Source organism: Sus scrofa, chromosome 6 (genome assembly GCF_054392235.1).
Source record: "Sus scrofa isolate SSC_HxYL_T2T_F1_AM1 chromosome 6, Sscrofa_HxYL_maternal_Yorkshire_Landrace_v2.0, whole genome shotgun sequence".
NCBI classification, from domain to species: domain Eukaryota; kingdom Metazoa; phylum Chordata; class Mammalia; order Artiodactyla; family Suidae; genus Sus; species Sus scrofa.
The window spans coordinates 109,719,513-109,738,902 of NC_139388.1; the positions used below are offsets into that span (position 1 = coordinate 109,719,513).

At 39.0% G+C, this 19,390-nt stretch overlaps 1 protein-coding gene across 1 annotated transcript in view; it reads right to left on the reverse strand.

Moving 5' to 3' along the window:
- LOC146402748 (uncharacterized) overlaps nucleotides 1–15,149 on the reverse strand; it is a 432,710-nt gene extending 417,561 nt beyond the window's left edge. The window contains exons 1-2 of the mRNA XM_084965710.1: nucleotides 15,098–15,149; nucleotides 13,701–14,167 (exon numbers count right to left, since the gene is read on the reverse strand). Of these exons, the coding sequence (XP_084821836.1) occupies nucleotides 13,701–14,167; nucleotides 15,098–15,149 (519 nt within the window). The remainder of the gene's footprint in view (nucleotides 1–13,700; nucleotides 14,168–15,097) is intronic.
- Between the last annotated feature and the right edge of the window lie 4,241 nt (nucleotides 15,150–19,390).

Genomic DNA, 19,390 nt, shown 5'->3' on the forward strand with positions numbered 1-19,390 from the left:
CTGAAAATGATCACAAGTAGACCAGACCCAGAGCCTATTTGTTTTACACATATAGTAAATGAAATGCAATCACTAGGGTAACATTAAGAGAACAACCAGCTTCATGTCTAGCCATTAATGATGGGTAATAAAAGTGGCAGTGTTTGTTTGGGGAGCAAGGGGGGAGGAAGCTGTTTCCTACTGAAAAGAACACAACACAATTTAGTCAAAAGCCATTCATCTATGCAGGGATGGTGCCAACCTTGCCTAATTCAAAATAAATGAGTCTGGGGCTGAGCTCTGCTTTTAGTGGTTAAAGACAGCTTTTTTCAACGTGTAGAACCTCTAAATTTTGAACTGAGATAATACAAAAGCAAAGAAAATAAGTTAAATACAAATATGAACATATTACTAAAAATCCTAGGTTATTATCATCAACTAGGAATAATGCAAGCACTTAGGATCACATGCTAACAATTTTAATGTCATTGTTCTCTAGACAAGAAGATTGAGCTCTGTTAAATAGCTAAATAATTAAAGAAGTTATTAAGAAGCCATTTCACCATTTAAATAAGTAACTCAATTAGTAGGCAGGCTGAGCTTGGAGCAACTGTGATATGCACAGGAAAAAAAATGAATTTTATTGGTTGGGGAAAATATTCAAACTAAATATTAACTCTTATGGTTCCTTGGACTTCAACAATATCTGTAGAAAGTGTTTGTGGGAACATAATACTATATATACTATGGTATAAAGAAAAACTCAAATTTTTTTAAAAGGTTTAGGAGGGAATCTGCCCCCCATAAATTAGGACTTCATTTCAGTTGTGACAATCTAATCAAATTTGGAGGAAATTAATTTTTTAGGTCAAGAAAATTGCCATAAACAGTCTAAAATTTCTCAAATCAGTGGTCAACTCAAAGAGGATATATCATTAAAGAGATATATACAAGTTCACATAACACAGAATTATCTTTCCTCTAAAACTACCAGCAAGAGTACAAATAGAGCCAGCCCCAAAAGTTTAATAGGTAAGGGTAAAATAACACAATTTCCCTCTGGGTGCTCAATCCCAAACATTTTTCTGACTTTGTGAAAGTGCTGCCTCACAACAGGGAAAATTTGAGGCATCACTTAACTAGAAAAAATACCATGACCTGAGCCATAATGAGCTTCTCACTGTTGCCAGAACTTCCATAAGAAAACTGCATCCGTTTGATAGAAGTGAAGATACTCCAGCTAAGCGGCATCTTATAAAGACGTAACTTTCTGTCACCATCTTGTTTCATAATCCATCATAGTTCTAATACATAAATGGTTAAAGTTTAAGTCTTTGAATTTTAGCCTGACAAATGTGGAAGCTTCAGAAAATTGAGCAATGGGCAGGGAGAACATGAAGCTCGGAGGCAAGACCCTTGGGTTTTATAGTTCTGTCCTGCCACTAACTGACCTTTATACAGAGGATAACTCAACCTCTGCATGTTTCTATTGTCTCAACTATAAAATGAAAGAGTTGAACTAGATGATCTCAAAACATGCCACCCCAGCTTTGGTGACGTAACAACACTTCAATCTACTCAAATATTTACCTATACCACTAAACAAAAGGTTTCTAGAATAAAACTTAAATCAATTCTTATTTATTGAGCTCTTAATAATAGCTAGATATTACCTATGTTAATTTCCGGGGGGGGGGGAGGGGACAATCTAAGACAGTGAAATAACAAAGAAAAGCCAAGTTTCAATTTTAAAAGGCTGGGATATGGGAATAGTGGGGAGGAAAAGACCTACAATTCTTACTTGTTTCCATTCTGTAATAAACTGAAATGAGGCATCAAATAAGAATTTATTTTAATAAAATGTGGTACAATAGTACTAAATGTAGGTTTGCAAAAAATATATGACCATAATTTTAAAGTATTCCCTGTATGTTTTATAATGTCTCTTTATCTATCCACTAAGATAGGTCATAAATTTGGGACATAAACAAATAATAAATTTCAAAATACTATCACATATGCTCTAGCCAAAATTTAATTAGAAATAAATATCAGGCAGAGTTCTCGTCATGGCTCAGCAGTTAATGAATCCAACTAGGAACCATGAGGTTTTGGGTTCGATCCCTGGACTCACTCAGTGGGTTGAGGATCCAGCATTGTTGTGAGCTGTGGTGTAGGTCACAGACGCGGCTCAGATCCCACGTTGCTGTGGCTCTGGCATAGGCCGGCGGCTACAGCTCCAATTAGACTCCTAGCCTGGGAACCTCCATATGCTGCAGGTGCGGCCCTAGAAAAGACAAAAAGACAAAAAGACAAAAAAAAAAAAAAAAGAAAGAAAGAAAGAAAAAGAAAAAAGAAAAAAGAGAAAGAAATATCAGCGGAATAATTCAAATATTTGGAAATTTAAAAATACTCTTCAAGAGTTCCCTGGTAGCTCAGCAGGTTAAGGACCTGATATTGTCACTGCTGTGGCTCAGGTTCAATCCTTGGCCCTGGAACTGCCACGTGCTGCAGGCACAGCCATAAATTAATTACTTAATTGGAGTTCCGTTGTGGCGCAGTGGTTAATGAATCCAACTAGGAACCATGAGGTTGCGGGTTCGATCCCTGGCCTTGATTAGTGGGTTAACGATCTGGCGTTGCCGTGAGCTGTGGTGTAGGTTGCGGACACGGCTCGGATCTGGAGTTGCTGTGGCTCTGGTGTAGACTGGTGGCTACAGCTCCAATTAGACCCCTAGCCTGGGAACTCCATGTGCCACAGGAGTGGCCCTAGAAAAGGTAAAAAGACCAAAACGAATTAATTAATTAATTAAAAATTAAAATAACCTTCAAAATAACCCATGGATCAAAGAATAATACATGGGAAGTTAGAACCTTTCAATCAAATGATAATAAAAATATTTTTCAAAATTATGAGGTGGAGTTCCCATCATGGCTCAGTGGTTAAGAAACCTGACTAGCAACCATGAGTTTGCAGGTTCTATCCCTGGCCTGGCTCAGTGGGTTAAGGATCTGGCGTTGGTGTGAGCTCTGGTGTAGGTCGCAGTCGAGGCTCAGATCCTGTGTTGCTGTGGCTCTGGCATAAGGTGGTGGCTACACTTCTGATTTGACCCCTAGCCTGGGAACCTCCATATGCCTCAGGTGCGGCCCTAGAAAAGACAAAAAGACAGAAATGAGGTATCACTTCAAGACTTTCTCCAAATGTATAGTAATTAAGGCAGTGTGGTAGTGGCAGAAAGATAGAAATGTAGATCAAGAGACCAGAAATATACCTATGCAAATAGCCAACTGATTTTGAATGTTTAAGTGCAAAAGCATTCTGAAAAAGAAGGGATAGTGTTTTTTTTCCCCCCAGGGGCTGCACCTGTGGCATATGGAAGTTCCCAGGCTAGGGGCTGAATCAGAGCTATAACTTCTGGCCTACACCACAGCCATAGCAACATGAGATCTGAGCTGTATCTGTGACCTACACCACAGTTCACAGCAATCCTTAACCCACTGATCGAGGCTAGGGATTGAACCCACATCCTCATGGATGCTAGTCAGATTTGTTACCGCTAACCCATGATGCAAACTCCAAGAAGGGATAGTCTTTTTAACAAATGGTCCTGAGACTACTGGACATCCATGCAAAAAATAAATAAATCTAAATAATATTGTATATCACATAAAAAGTTAATTGAAAATGAATCATAAAACAAAATGTAAAATATAAAGCCAAAAAACTTAGAAAAAGAACATAAAAGAAAAAGCCTATATAACCTTGACTTTGGCAATAAATTTTTAGATAAGTCACCAAAAGCCTGATCTTTTCAAAACATGATATATTGGACTTTACCAAAAGTAAAAACTTTTGGGAGTTTCCACTGTGGTGCAGTGGATTAAGACTCCAACTGCAGCAGCTTGGATCACTGCAGAAGTGAAGGTCTGATCTTGGCCCGATACAGTGGGTTAAGGGATCCCACATTGCTACAGCTGCGGCTAGGATTCAATCCCTAGCCTGGGACCTCCACATGCCATGGGTTACTTCACAAAACTTTTAAGAGAATGAAAGACAAGCCATAAACTGGAAAAAATGTTTGGAGATCACACATATAATAAAGAATTTACAATCAAAATACATAAATAAAACCAAAATTCAACAACTGGAAAACAAAAATCCCCAATTTAAAAAGTCAGATACAGATCTTTACCAAAAAGATATATGGGTGGCAAATAATCACATGGAAAAATGCTTAACACTATTTTCTTAGGAAAATAAACATTAAAGCCACAATGAGATACTGTTACACTACTAGAACGGCTAAAAAAAATTTTTTAATGACAATTAAAAATGCTGGCAAGGATACAGAGCACCAGTAATCCTCATTCACTGCTGATGAGAATGAAAAATAGTAAAGCCATTTAGGAAGACAGTTTGTACTTTCTCATACACAGACTTTACTTAGAGCTTATCAATCACACTGGTAGATATTTACCCAAATGAACTGAAAACGTTTCCACACACAATGGCAGATGAATATTCATGGAAGTTTTATTCATAATCATTAAAAACTCTATAAACAATCAAGATATCCTTCAATAGTGGAAGGAAAAACAAATGTAGTACCACCATACGGCACTGTGCATGTATACAATGGAATACTATGCAGTGATCTTAAAAATTCAACTATTAATACCACAACGTGGGTTAATCATTTTAAAAGTTAAAATTAAAAATAAAATTTTCCTAAACTTTAATGAGATTTTATTCTCTAATTTTGAAAATCCAGTCACTCCAACTTTCAAGTACAAAATCAAATGTGGTATTCCATATCCAGTGGTTCAAGAAAATATATTAAGATATTTGAATTACTTAAAACAAAATATCAACATACAGAATAAAGAATTATACTATAAAGCATACTCTTTCAAATCAAACTACAGAAAAAAATAAATTTTTGATGCTCCTATAATTAGAATCATAAAGGTGTATCATGTTTTTGCTATTTTATTTTAAGCCCTTAAACTTGTCGATATTTGCAAATTTTAACTTATTAATTCTTCTGAGTCCTAGCCAAAGATTTAGGACAGTTCTACTATTAATAGAATTCGTTGACCCATCTCTATTTATGAACTCCCAAACCCCAGCTTGTTTCCAACTGACAAAGCTCCAAAAGGATGAAGGCAGTGGAAAAGTTTGCACACACAGCACAATGGAATAACATCTAAGCAGAAAACACATTGCACAGAAAGAGACACAACAGGAATGCACGTATGCAGCAACTCACTTGCCTAGCAACTCACCTGTGGAATATGGTAACCCACGAAGGTCCACTCTCCAGATTATGTTTAAGCTTTATTAAATCCCTTCCCTGTTATTCCATTTTTGTTTCAAGATAACCTTTATAGATGATTATAACAGAAAATATGTAAATATCTAAAAATATATATATTATGAATATAATGATGCTCTCAGAAGACACTGCCCTGAAGAGCTCAAATCGAGCACCTTTAATTTATGTATTTAGATGTATAGCTTTCTTTTACCTTTGCTATCAAGCTAGCCAGTATCTTCTTTATACTACTTATTAGCTCTATCAACTTCTGAAATGTGTGCATTTTGTAGAAACAGACTCTAAGTGAAAGCCTAGAATTTCTGTAGAGTAAATATATATTACATAGACTTTGATGTCAACTATTTACTTACTAATAAGTTATTGCTTTATTCTCTCTGAGAATTGTGACTGTTTCAGAGTTGGGACAACTTATATCAAATTAGTAGATACTATGTTACTATCTGTATATATTTGTTCTTTTCAATCAATTTCTATTTTTTAAATCCTCAAGTTTTGGGTCTTTTAAAAACTGATGTACAGAGTATGACTGAAAATTATTGGAAGATTTCACAGAAGTATTTCCAGAAGAGTAGGAGAACGTTATGGACACAGAAATGACAGTTTACTTTAATTACACTTTTGCCAACTTGAGAGAAAGTACTCATTAAAATTACCAGATAACAGCAGAGAAAATACAGATATTTCCATTACTTCCTATTCTTACATAATCAACAATAAAAAAATAGATTACTCCATTCTTTAAATCAAAAGTATTTGACAGCTCTGAATATTCTTAAGAACTGCTATAAAGTAATATAAGGTACTACTATTGCATTTTTATGAGCCTTTATTTTTAAGTTCAGAAATGAACAAAAACCAAAACAGACATCGACCCACTCGTTGAATCAGGTGCAAATGTACCCTGCTATGTATGACAGTGAGATATACTAAAAATAATAAATAAAATATATGTCCATCACAAAATTTTTCCAATGTACTCATTATAATTTTAGAGAACCTCAATTTCCTGTGGATCATCAATTCTTTTCTAACATTTCAGCTCTAGGCTTCTCCACTAAGTCAAGCAGCTAACGGTCCAAACAACATAAAATACACAAGAAGGGGCATTACTAAAGTAATATATTTTTTCAGTAGAAATTATTGCCCTAAATAACTTTTTCATAAACTCTCATTTGAGATGTGCTCCAGAACAAAACAATGAATTAGAATGAAGGACACAAAACTAAGGATGTTCTAGCTAGAAAGGCATCCTAAGTGGATATATTTTACCATTGTTTTGAACTATTACGAGTATTTTAAAACAGCACTCATAGGTCAGTCTTATACCCAAGTTCAGAGAGCTTCTCACTATCACCCCAATGTAGGCAGTAATTTGCATAAAAGCAGTGAACAACCATATTAACGAAACTATGTTTTTATTTTTTTTTTTATTTTCCCACTGTACAGCAAGGGGGTCAGGTTATCCTTACATGTATACATTGCAGTTACAGTTTTTTTCCCCCACCCTTTCTTCTGTTGCGACATGAGTATCTAGACATAGTTCTCAATGCTATTCAGCAGGATCTCCTTGTAAATCTATTCTAGGTTGTGTCTGATAAGCCCAAGCTCCCGATCCCTCCCACTCCCTCCCCCTCCCATCAGGAAACCACAAGTCTCTTCTCCAAGTCCATGATTTTCTTTTCTGAGGAGATGTTCATTTGTGCTGGATATTAGATTCCAGTTATAAGTGATATCATATGGTATTTATGTCTTTGTCTTTCTGGCTCATTTCACTCAGGATGAGATTCTCTAGTTCCTCCATGTTGCTGCAAATGGCATGATGTCATCCTTTTTTATGGCTGAGGAGTATTTCATTGTGTATATATACCACATCTTCCGAATCCATTCATCTGTTGATGGACATTTGGGTTGTTTCCATGTCTTGGCTATTGTGAATAGTGCTGCAATGAACATGCGGGTGCATGTGTCTCTTTTAAGTAGAGCTTTGTCCGGATAGATGCCCAAGAGTGGGATTGCAGGGTCATATGGAAGTTCTATGTATAGATTTCTAAGGTATCTCCAAACTGTTCTCCATAGTGGCTGTACCAGTTTACATTCCCACCAGCAGTGCAGGAGGGTTCCCTTTTCTCCACAGCCCCTCCAGCACTTGTTATTTGTGGATTTATAAATGATGGCCATTCTGACTGGTGTGAGGTGGTATCTCCTGGTAGTTTTGATTTGCATTTCTCTTATAATCAGCGATGTTGAGCATTTTTTCATGTGTTTGTTGGCCATCTGTATATCTTCTTTGGAGAAATGTCTATTCAGGTCTTTTGCCCATTTTTCCATTGATTGATTGGTTTTTTTGCTGTTGGGTTGTAAAAGTTGCTTATATATTCTAGAGATTAAGCCCTTGTCAGTTGCATCATTTGAAACTATTTTCTCCCATTCTGTAAGTTGTCTTTTTGTTTTCTTTTTGGTTTCCTTTGCTGTGCAAAAGCTTTTCAGTTTGATGAGGTCCCATGGGTTTATTTTTGCTCTAATTTCAATTGCTTTGGGAGACTGACCTGAGAAAATATTCATGATGTTGATGTCAGAGAGTGTTTTGCCTATGTTTTCTTCTAGGAGTTTGATGGTGTCCTGTCGTATATTTAAGTCTTTCAGCCATTTGGAGTTCATTTTTGTGCATGGTGTGAGGGTGTGTTCTAGTTTCATTGCTTTGCATGCAGCTGTCCAGGTTTCCCAGCAATGCTTGCTGAATAGACTTTCCTTTTCCCATTTTATGTTCTTGCCTCCCTTGTCAAAGATTAATGGACCATAGGTGTCAGGGTTTATTTCCGGATTCTCTATTCTGTTCCATTGGTCTGTCTATCTGTTTTGGTACCAGTACCACACTGTTTTGATGACTGTGGCTTTGTAGTATTTCTTGAAGTCTGGGAGAGTTATGCCTCCTGCTTGGTTTTTGTTTCTCAGGATTGCTTTGGCGATTCTGGGTCTTTTGTGGTTCCATATAAATGTTTGGATTGTTTGTTCTAGTCCTGTGAACAATGTCCTGGGTAATGTGATAGGGATTGCATTGAATCTATAGATTGCTTTGGGTAGTATGGCCATTTTCACAAGATTGATTTTTCCACTCCATGAACATGGAATATCTTTCCATTTCTTTACATCTTCTTTGATTTCTTCGATTAAAGTTTTATAGTTCTCGGCATATAGGTCCTTTACCTCTTTGGTCAGGTGTATTCCGAGGTATTTGATTTTGTGAGGTACAATTTTAAAAGGTATCGTATTTTTGTATTCCTTTTCTAATATTTCATTGCTGGTATACAGAAATGCAACTGACTTCTGAATGTTAATCTTATATCCTGCCACTTTGCTGAATTTGTTGATCAGTTCAAGGAGTTTTGGGGTTGAGTCCTTAGGGTTTTCTATGTATAGTATCATGTCATCTGCATACAGTGACAGGTTGATCTCTTCTCTTCCTATATGGATGCCTTTGATTTCTTTTGTTTGTCTAATTGCTGTGGCTAGGACTTCCAAAACTATGTTGAAGAGCAGTGGTGAGAGTGGGCATCCCTGTCTTGTTCCAGACTTGAGTGAGAAGGCTTTCAGTTTTTCCCCATTGAGGATTATATTTGCTGTGGGTTTCTCATAAATGGCTTTGATTATATTCAGGAATGTTCCCTCTATAACCACCTTGGCGAGGGTCTTGATCATGAATGGATGTTGGACTTTGTCAAATGCTTTTTCTGAGTCTATGGAGATGATCATATGATTTTTGACTTTTGTTTTGTTAATGTGGTGTATGATGCTGATTGATTTGCGTATGTTGAACCATCCTTGTGAACCTGGGATGAACCCAACCTGGTCATGGTGTATAATTTTTTTTGATATGTTGTTGGATTCGGTTGGCTAAGATTTTGTTGAGAATTTTTGCATCTATCTTCATCAATGATATTGGGCGATAGTTTTCTTTTTTGGTGGTATCTCTGCCTGGTTTTGGAATGAGGGTGATGGTGGCCTCATAGAATGTCTTTGGGAGTATTCCTTCTTCTTCAACCTTTTGAAAGAGTTTAAGGAGGATGGGCACCAATTCCTCTTTATATGTTTGGTAAAATTCACCTGTGAAGCCATCTGGTCCTGGACTTTTATTTGTAGGGAGTGACTTTATGACCTCTTCAATTTCATTTCTAGTGATGGGTCTGTTCAGTTGGTCTGTTTCTACTTGATTCAGTTTTGGCAGGCTGTAAGATTCTAGAAAATTGTCCATTTCTTCCAGATTGTCAAACTTGTTGCCATACAGTTGTTCATAGTATTCTCTTATGGTTTTTTGTATTTCTGCTGTATCTGTTGTGATTTCTCCTTTTTCATTTATAATTTTGGTGATTTGGGTTCTTTCTCTCCTCTTTTTAGTGAGTCTGGCCAGGGGTTTGTCAATTTTGTTCACCTTTTCAAAGAACCAGCTCTTGGTTTTATTAATTTTCTCTATTGTTTTTTGAGTCTCTATTTTATTGATTTCTTCTTTGATCTTTATCATTTCCTTCCTTCTGCTGACATTAGGTCTTTTTTGTTCTTCTTTTTCTAATTCGTTTAGGTGGCGGGTTAAGTTGTCAATTTGGGATCTTTCTTCTTTTTTGAGAAAGGCCTGGATTGCTATAAATTTCCCTCTGAGCACTGCTTTCGCAGCATCCCATAGATTTTGAGAGGTTGCGTCTTCATTATCATTTGTTTCAAGGTAGTTTTTAATTTCCTTCTTGATTTCCTCATTGACCCATTGGTTTTTTAGTAGCAGGTTGTTTAGTCTCCATGGAGTAGGTTTTTTTCTCTTTCCTTTGCCCATGGTTGGTTTCTAATTTCATGGCATTGTGGTCAGAGAAGGTACTTGAGATAATTTCTGTGCTCCTAAATTTATTGAGGTTAGCTTTGTGTCCCAATATGTGGTCGATTCTTGAGAATGTTCCATGAGCATTTGAGAAGAATGTGTATTCTGCTTTTTTTGGATGTAGTGTCCTGAAGATATCAATGAAGTCTAACTTTTCTCTTGTTTCCTTTAGGATCTCTGTTGCTTTATTGGTTTTCTGTCTAGAGGATCTGTCCATTGATGTGAGGGGGGTATTAAGGTCTCCTAGTATGATTGTATTCTCATCAATATCTCCCTTTATGTCTGTTAATATTTGTTGTATGTATCTGGGTGCTCCTGTATTTGGGGCATATATGTTGATGATAGTAACATCCTCTCCTTGGATGGATCCCTTAATCATTAAGTAGTGTCCTTCTTTGTCTTTCTTTATGTCTTTTGTTTTAAAGTCTATTTTGTCTGATACGAGCGTTGTGACTCCTGCTTTTCTGTCATGTCTATTGGCGTGAAATATTTTTCCCCACCCTTTCACTTTCAATCTATATGTATCTTTTGTCCTAAGGTGAGTTTCTTGTAGGCAGCATATTGAAGGTTTTTGCCTTTTTATCCACTCAGCCAGTCTGTGTCTTTTGATTGGGGCATTCAGTCCATTGACATTTAAGGTGATAATTGATAGATGATTATTTATTGCCATTTGAACGTCGTGTTCCAGTTGATTCTATGGTTCTCCAGTCTTCCTTTCTTTTTTTTTTTTTTTTTTTGGTTGGATGGTCTCCTGTTATTATCTGCTTGAGTGTATTTTTTTTTTCATTGTTTACAGATGCAGTATTTGGTTTTGGCTTGTGGTTGCCCTGTTTTTTAAGTATGCTAACCCCTTCCCATAATTGTGTGTTTTACCCTGATGGTCCTGTAAGTTCAAACACTTCATTACAATATTAAAATTAAGAAGAGAGACATACATACAAACAAAAAGGGTTATTTACCTCCTGACATCCCTTGCCCACATTTTATGGTTTTGATGACTCTTTTTTATTTTTTTCTTTTTAATTTTATTTTGTTTGAAGCATGTTCATGATTAAATCTGTATGCTGGCTTATTTGAGTGACTGCTCTCTGATTGCGGTTTCCTCAGTCCTAGTTCTTCCTCTTCTTCTTCTTCTTTTTTTTTTTCTTTTCTTTTTTCTTCCGTTTCCTTCCTTTCTTTTTGGTTTAGAGAAGCCCTTTCAATATTTCCTTTAACCTGGGTTTTGTGTTGCTGTATTCTTTAAGTTTTTGTTTGTTGGGAAAAATTTTTATTTCCCCTTCTATTTTAAACGATATTCTTGCTGGATAGAGTATTCTAGGTTGCATATTTTTTCCTTTGAGCCCTTTAAATATCTCTTGCCATTCCCTCCTGGCCTGTAGTGTTTCTGTAGAGAAATCAGCTGATATTCTTATGGGGGTTCCCTTGTAGGTAACATTCTGTTTTTCTCTTGCTGCCTTGAGGATCCTCTCTTTATCACTAACTTTTGCCATTTTTATTATGATGTGTCTTGGTGTGGGTCTGTTTGGGTTCAGTTTGTTTGGGGCCCTCTGTGCTTCTTGTACCTTGAACCCAGTATCCTTGAGATTTGGGAAGTTTCCATCGATAATTTCTTCAAATATATTTTCCATCCCCTTATCTTTTTCTACTCCTTCTGGAATTCCTATTATGCGTAGATTGGCCCGCTTTATATTATCCCATAGGTCTCTTATATTGCTTTCCAGTTTTTTGATTCGGTTTTCTGTCTGTTGACCGGATTGAGTGATTTCCATTATTCTATCTTCCATATCACTGATTCGTTCTTCTGCATTGTTCATTCTGGTTTTTACTGCCCCTAGTTCAGTTTGCATCTCTGCAAATGAATGTTCTAGTTTTTCCTGGCTCCTCCTTATATTTTCTACTTCCTTTCTGAGGGTGTCTGCATTACTGTTCATATCTTCTCTTAATTCCTTCAGTATTTTCACTATTTCTCTTTTGAACTCCAGGTCTGTCTGACTGCAGAGATCTGTTTCATTGTTGACTGTTTTAGGTGAGTTCTCCTGTTGGTTTGACTGGGGGTGGTTTCTCAGCTTCTTCATCTTGCTTGTTGTTTTCTTTCTCCTGAGGGAGTTGTACTCTCCGTGATCGGGCAGTGTTTGCCTTGTCACTGCCGTGGAATATTTCCTGAGGGCTGGCGTTGTTGGTCAATCTTTTTTGAGGCAGTGTGGCTTTTCTGGAGTGTTGATGGGGCTAACAGTGTTTCTTTGAAGCAAAGGAGGACTTCCTGAGGGCAGACAGGACTGGGAGGTCCACACCACGATGGTAGCAGATTTCACTTGGTCATGCAGAGCTTGCTCTGGTGTTTTTAGGCTGTGGGGTTCTTGCAGGGGGTTGGCGGTGTTGGGCAGCTGCTCTTCAGGGGTGCATCACCCCCTGGGGGCTGGAGCAGCTATCTGGGTCACTGAGAACCTAAGAGGCTCTTCCCTAGGGCAGCCCAACTCAGAAGGACAGCCTGAGAATGTAGGCGGATCTTTTCACAGTCTGGCCGAGGTTGTTGCAGCTTTTCTGGGCTGCAGGGGCTCTTCCAGGGGGCTGGTGGTGCTGAGCAGTTATTTCACGGGAGTGGGGCACCCCCTGGGGGGCTTGGGCGGGTAGCAGGGCCGTTGGAAACTGAAGAGGCTCCTCCCCGGGGCAACCCGACTCAGAAAAACCGTCCGAGAATTAGGCCGATCTATTCACAGCCTGGCTAAGCTTGTTCTAGCTTTTCTGGGCTGCAGGCCTTTTCTCGGGGGCTGGTGCTGTTTGGTGCTGCTCTGCGGAAGTGTAGCCCCTCCAGAGGGCAAGCAGGCCTCTGCAGGGACAGCCCCTGCGGTGGTAGGCTTCAGGCAATTGTTGAGGCCAGCCCTCCTGGATGGCAGGCAGCCCCAGGTCCGTGAGAGCGTAGGGCGTGGGGGGGTGGGGGGAGGGGATGCACTGGGAAGCACAGTTTTCAGCCAGCTAGCAGGCCTGTAAGCTTGCTGTGGCGTGGGGGGTATTCTCTGGGGACCCACCCCTTCTTCTCTCCCCTCCCCAGCACGGGCGCAGACCAGGCTCTTCTCCCAGGTTCCCTCTGATGCGGCTTTCCACTTCCCCGCCCCTGGAGTATTGCTCCCTTCCTCTGCGACAGCTTTGTTTTCTAGTCTCCCAGGCAGTCTCTGCCCCGTCAAATGGTTTCTAGACCTCCCAAGCAGTTTCCGCTCTGCCCCACCCCCCTAGCCCGGGGACTAATCTCTGGAGCCGAGTTCTCGGTGCCCAGCCCCCACCCAGGCGGCGCCCCCCCGGCCCTTTCTCGGGGACTAAACTTCTGCAGCGAGGTCTCAGTGCCCAGCCCCCCTCTCAGGCGTCCCCCGACCCTTTCTCAGGGATTAACCTTCGGAGGCGAGGTCTCAGTGTTCAGCCCCCACCCAGGCGTCCCCCGGCCCCCTCTCGGGGACTAACCTTCAGAGGCGAGGTCTCAGTGCCCAGCCCCCACCCAGTCGTCCCCCGGCCCTTTCCCGGGGACTAACCTCTGGAGCCGAGGATTCGGTGCCCAGCCCCCACCCAGGCGTCTCAATTTTTGGTGACTGTGCCTGTAGTTCAGATGGTCCGTTGGGTTCTTGATCGGCTTTTCCGTACTCCAACTTACTGCTACACTCTTCTCTGCATCTGGAGATTCCTCCGGTTGGTTTGATCTTTCCCCCGGTAGGTGACTTTCCAGGGTGCGGGATCCCTTTCTCCTCCGCAGTTCCCTTTCGGGAGCGCCCGTCCCACTCGGATTCACCTTCTCTCACTCTCCTCTTTTCTCCCGTTCTGCCCAATAATGTCACGAATATCTTGCCGTTATTGGAGTTTAGGTTCCTCTGCCAGCGATTGGTTGCTCTTCTGTGCGAGTCATTTATTCTGTAGATGTGCTTTTTTTGCTGTGTTTGTGGGAGAGCGCGAGCGTGTCCTCCTACTCCTCCGCCATCTTGTCCTCCTCCCCCGAAACTATGATCTTATATACAAATATCTGATCCAAAAGGAAATATAACAAAACTAATAAGAATACCCAATTTATTCTACCAACATTTGACCTTAACTATAGGCCAAGTTCCATGCTTTGAAATCACAAAGGAGAAGAAATCTTTAAGGACTTCCTGAGAATTAAAGTCTAATGAATGGCATGAGGCATGAACACAAGCAAATAAATAAGTGAAAAGTATGTCACATATGCTCTGATAGAATATGTACAGAGTATGGTAAGCATTCAAGGCAATGAGAGTTTAATTCCACTTGGCTAGAGATTAAGTTTCATGAAAGTAACCTTTGAAATATGAAGAGTTCTAAGAAGATTGTAGGGCTTAGTGACTTGAAGTGAAATCCTTTAAGCAGTAGGAGGCAAGGTCCTGGCAAGGTCAAGAAAGATGGAATGTTGATCTGAGTTTTAAAGGATAAATAGGAGTTTAGCAAATAAACAAGAGAATAAAGATAGAGGGAAGAACATATGCAAAGACCAAAACTGTCTGATATATTTGAGGAATGGCAGCAAGTTACAATAAGTAGAACAGAGCTTTGATGGTCTAGTGTAGTAGAAGAGGTTAAAGTGGTAGGAGGCAGATAATAAAGAACTCTGGGTGTCATGTATAAAAATTAGACTCTATCCTGTAGGCATGGTGAACATCCAACAATCTGCATATATCATCAATATATGTTTGCTGAATCCATGTATTAATCATCTTTTGCTGGTAACTAATTGTTCCAAACTTTAGACACTTAAAACACCAAGCATTAATTATCTCAGAGTTTCAGCGGGTCAGGAATCCAGCCGTGGGTTAGCTAAATGGATACAGCTCAGAATTTCTGATGAGACTACCATCAAGCTGTCTGCCAGAATGCAATCATCTCGAGGTTCAACTGTGGCTGTAGATGATGCTTTCAGTCTCACTCAAGGGACTATGGCAAGAGGCTACATTTCTTTGCAATGTGGGCTTCTCCATAGAGATGTTCACAACCCAGCTTCCTCCAGAGTAAGTGATCTGAGGAGTGGAGAGCAGGCTGGCAACAAAATACCCAAGAAAGAAGCTTCACTCTTTTTTAACTTAGTCTCAGAAGTGACTGACAGAACTACTATATGACTAGCAATCCACTCCTGAGCATATATCTGGACAAAACTGTAACTCAGAAAGACACATGCACCCCTACATTAATTGCAGCACTATTCACAATAGACAAAACATGGAAACAACGTAAATGTCCATTGACAGAGGAATAGATTAAGAAGATGTGGTACAGGAGTTCCTGTCGTGGCACAGCGAAAACTAATCCAACTAGGAATCATGAGGTTGCGGGTTGGATCCCTGGCCTGGCTCAGTGGGTTCAGGATCTGGCGTTGCTGTGAGCTATGGTGTAGGGCACAGATGTGGCTCAGACCTAGCATTGCTGTGGCTGTGGTGTAGGCCAGCAGCTACAGCTCTGATTTGACTCCTAGCCTGGGAACCTCCATATGCCATGGGTGTGGCCCTAAAAAGACAAAAAGACAAAAAAAAAAAAAAAGATGTGGTACATATACACAATGGAATACTACTCAGCCATAAAAAAAGAACAACAAACAACGATGTGCAGCAACATGGATGCAACTAGAGATTTTCACACTGAGTGAAGTAAATCAGAAAGAAAAAGACAAATACCATATAAGATTACTTATATATGGAATCTAAAATATGGCACAAATGAACCTATCTACAAAACAGAAACAGAGTCATAGACATGAAAAACAGATTTGTGGTTGCTGGGCTTGGGAGGGGGGAGGGAGATAGACTGGGATTTTTGGATTAGCAGATGCAAACTATTATATTTAGAATGGATAAGCAATGAGGTCCTGCTATATATATAGCACAAAAAACTACATCCATTCTCTTGGGATAGAACATGATGGAAGATAATATAAAAAAAGTTGTATGTATACACACACACACACACACACATATACATACATATGTTTTCCTGAGTCATTTGCTGTATAGCAGAAATTGGCACAACACTATAAATCAACTATACTTTAATCTTAAAAATCTACAGTAAAATGAAATAAAATAAAGTCAATTCTTTCCGCCATATGCTATTGGTCACAAGCACCAAGTGAAATACAATGTGAATTTACAAGACTGTGAATATCAGGAGATGAAGATCACTGAGGATTATTTTGGAGTCTGGTTACCACAAATGAAGTCCTTAAAGAAATGGTTCCATGGCAACAGATTCTGGACAATAGGGGCAATATGGATAGCATGGGTGGGAATAAATTAGATCAAAAGTGACTATTAATTTTTACTTCTGGGTACAATGGGGGTATTTACTTCTCCTTCCACATGAAAAAAAATTAAAAATATAAAATATATGAAACAAAGGTTTTCAAAATATCAGGAAAAGGACAGTGATTCCTGAGAGATAAGAAACAAATGAGGGGAGTTTTAGGGTTGGCCAGATTACTGTATGGAGAGAGTTGTAAGGGACTGTCACCAAAGCAGGAGCCAAGACAGAGCCCAGCAGTCATTCAGACTCAAGAAGACTGAGCAGATCTTCTGGAAGGACAAGAGGACTAGGATCTGCAGGCCAGGGTACTGAGAGATGGAGAGAACTGCACAGAAATGCAGCCCCAGAGATCTTCAGAGGTTCCTTTCTGAAGATTCCTCTCCCAGTGCCCCTTAGAGTACTGAAAATGCATGTGAGGAAAATATCTGAGGCTGAGGAAAGAACCACTTGAAAGAATAAGAAGTAATAGTACCAAGAATTCACATAGAACAAGGAATAAGTCCTGTTTATACAATCTAAAAAAAGAAAATCTATTTACTGGACACTGGGTAGAATACTTCAAAAGATTTTGCCTCCAAGAGTGGGAAAAATTTAGACAAAGACTAAATACTACTCTGATTCCACACTAGCCACTCTTAAAAATAAGATTGTGTTATTGCCTCTAAGTAACTTAATGACACACCAAAACAACGTGAAAAAAACATTTCTAGGAATACAAAAACATTCAGCATCCAACAGGGTAAAATTCAAAAACTATAATGCATGCAGAAAAGAAAAATGTGATAAAAAGTGAGAAAAAAAATAACAAATTAACACCAAATGACACAGAAATTACACAAATAAAATTACTAGATATGAACATTAAAACTGTTACATTCAAAAAGTTAAAAAAACACATTAGACACATAAAGATACTTAGAGAACTCAAATCAAGCTTCTAGAACTGAAAACTAGAGTATATGAAATGAAAAAATAAACATTTTGGATGGGATGAACTGCAGAATAGGCATTGTAAAAGAAAACATTTGTAAATTTGAACACGTAGTAGGCAACTTCAAGTGACCTCATACACTTATAGCTGGAGTCCCTCAAAGAGAAGAGAAGTATAAAGGAAAAATTGTTTGAAGAAATAATGGCTGAATAAAAAGGAATGAAATTTTGGCATTTGCCATTTGCTTAGCTTGCACAAGTTCCCTGAGATCACCCAAATATGTTTTTCTATGGGGAGCACAAGCTCTCCCATAATTCATTCCTCTGGCTCAGAATAGAGGAATAGACAAAAATACCTAGCTCCTGATTTCTCCCTTATAGAGGCTAGACAGAATATCTAACAACCTGACTTTTCCAGATATTGCCTAAAATTCTGGCTTCCAATTAGCCTACATCACGGAGCTGAAGGGGCAGGTAATTAGTAGTTCTCCTGGAGACTAAAGAGGCATGTGGGCATTTCCCATGCCTTTGGGACACTGACAGGTCTTGGCACTGGGAGAAAATAAGATCAAAGATATAAGCATGAACAATCACTAAAGTGTGAGAGCAAACAGGAGTTAAGTCCAGGCTGATGGACAAGGCTCATTTTCTACATAAGGTCTGTCTGTCAAGACTGAGAGAGTTGGCTGTTTTATCTAATGCACAGAAACTAACACAGGATAAGAGAAAGATAAAAAAGTAAAGGGGGAGTTCCCGTCGTGGCGCAGTGGTTAACGAATCTGACTAGGAACCATGAGGTTGCGGGTTCGATCCCTGCCCTTGCTCAGTGGGTTAACGATCCGGCGTTGCCGTGAGCTGTGGTGTAGGTTGCAGACGCGGCTCGGATCCCGCGTTGCTGTGGCTCTGGTGTAGGCCGGGGGCTACAGCTCCGATTCAGCCCCTAGCCTGGGAACCTCCATATGCCACGGGAGCGGCCCAAGAAATAGCAACAACAACAACAACAAAGAGAGACCAAAAAAAAAAAAAAAAAAAAAAAAAAAAAGTAAAGGGATATGTTCCAAACAAAAAAGTAAGATAAATCTTCAGAAACCAACCTTAATGAAATAGGAATTAGTAATTTATCCAATACAGAGTTCAGAATAAAAGGTCAAAAAGATGTTCACTAAGGTCAGGAGGGTAATACATAAACATAATGAGAATTTTAACAAAGATTTGTTTTTTAAAGAACTAAACAGAAATCATAGAACTTAAGAACATAATAACTGGAAAAATAGAGGATTTTAACAACAGACTAGATCAAATGGAAGAAAAGATCAGTGAACTTGAAGACAGGGCAGTGGAAGTCCTCCAATCAGAACAACATCAACAAAAAAGACTGAAAAAGACTGAAGATGACTTAACAGGCTTGTGAGACACCATCAAATAGACCAATATATGCATTATAGGGTTGCCAGAGAAGGAAGAGTGAAATGAGCAGAAAGCTTACTCAGAGAAATAATGGCTGAAAACCTACCTAACATGGGGAAAGAAACAGGCATCCAGATCCAGGAAATACAAAAAATACCAAAAAAGATGGATCCCCAAAGATCCATGCTGAGATTCATTATAATGAAAATGTCAAAAGTTAAAGACAAAGAATCTTAAAAATGCAATAAAAAAAATCAACTCGTTATATACAAAGGAAACCTCATAAAATATTCATGGATTTTTCAGCAAGCCACAAGGGGGTGGAATGATATATTCAAAGTGCTGAAAGAAAAAAAACTGCCAACCAGAAGTATTCTACCCAACAAAGCTGTTCTTCAAGATTAAATATCAGGGAGAGATAGTTTCCTGAACAAACTAAAGCTGAAGGAGTTCATTACCACTAGAAGGGCCTTACAGGAAATTTAAGGGGAGTTCTTCAAGCTGAAATGAAAGGATACTTGTTATTAATACGAAAACATATGAACATATAAAACTCACCAGCAAAGGTAAATATGTAGTTAAACTCAGA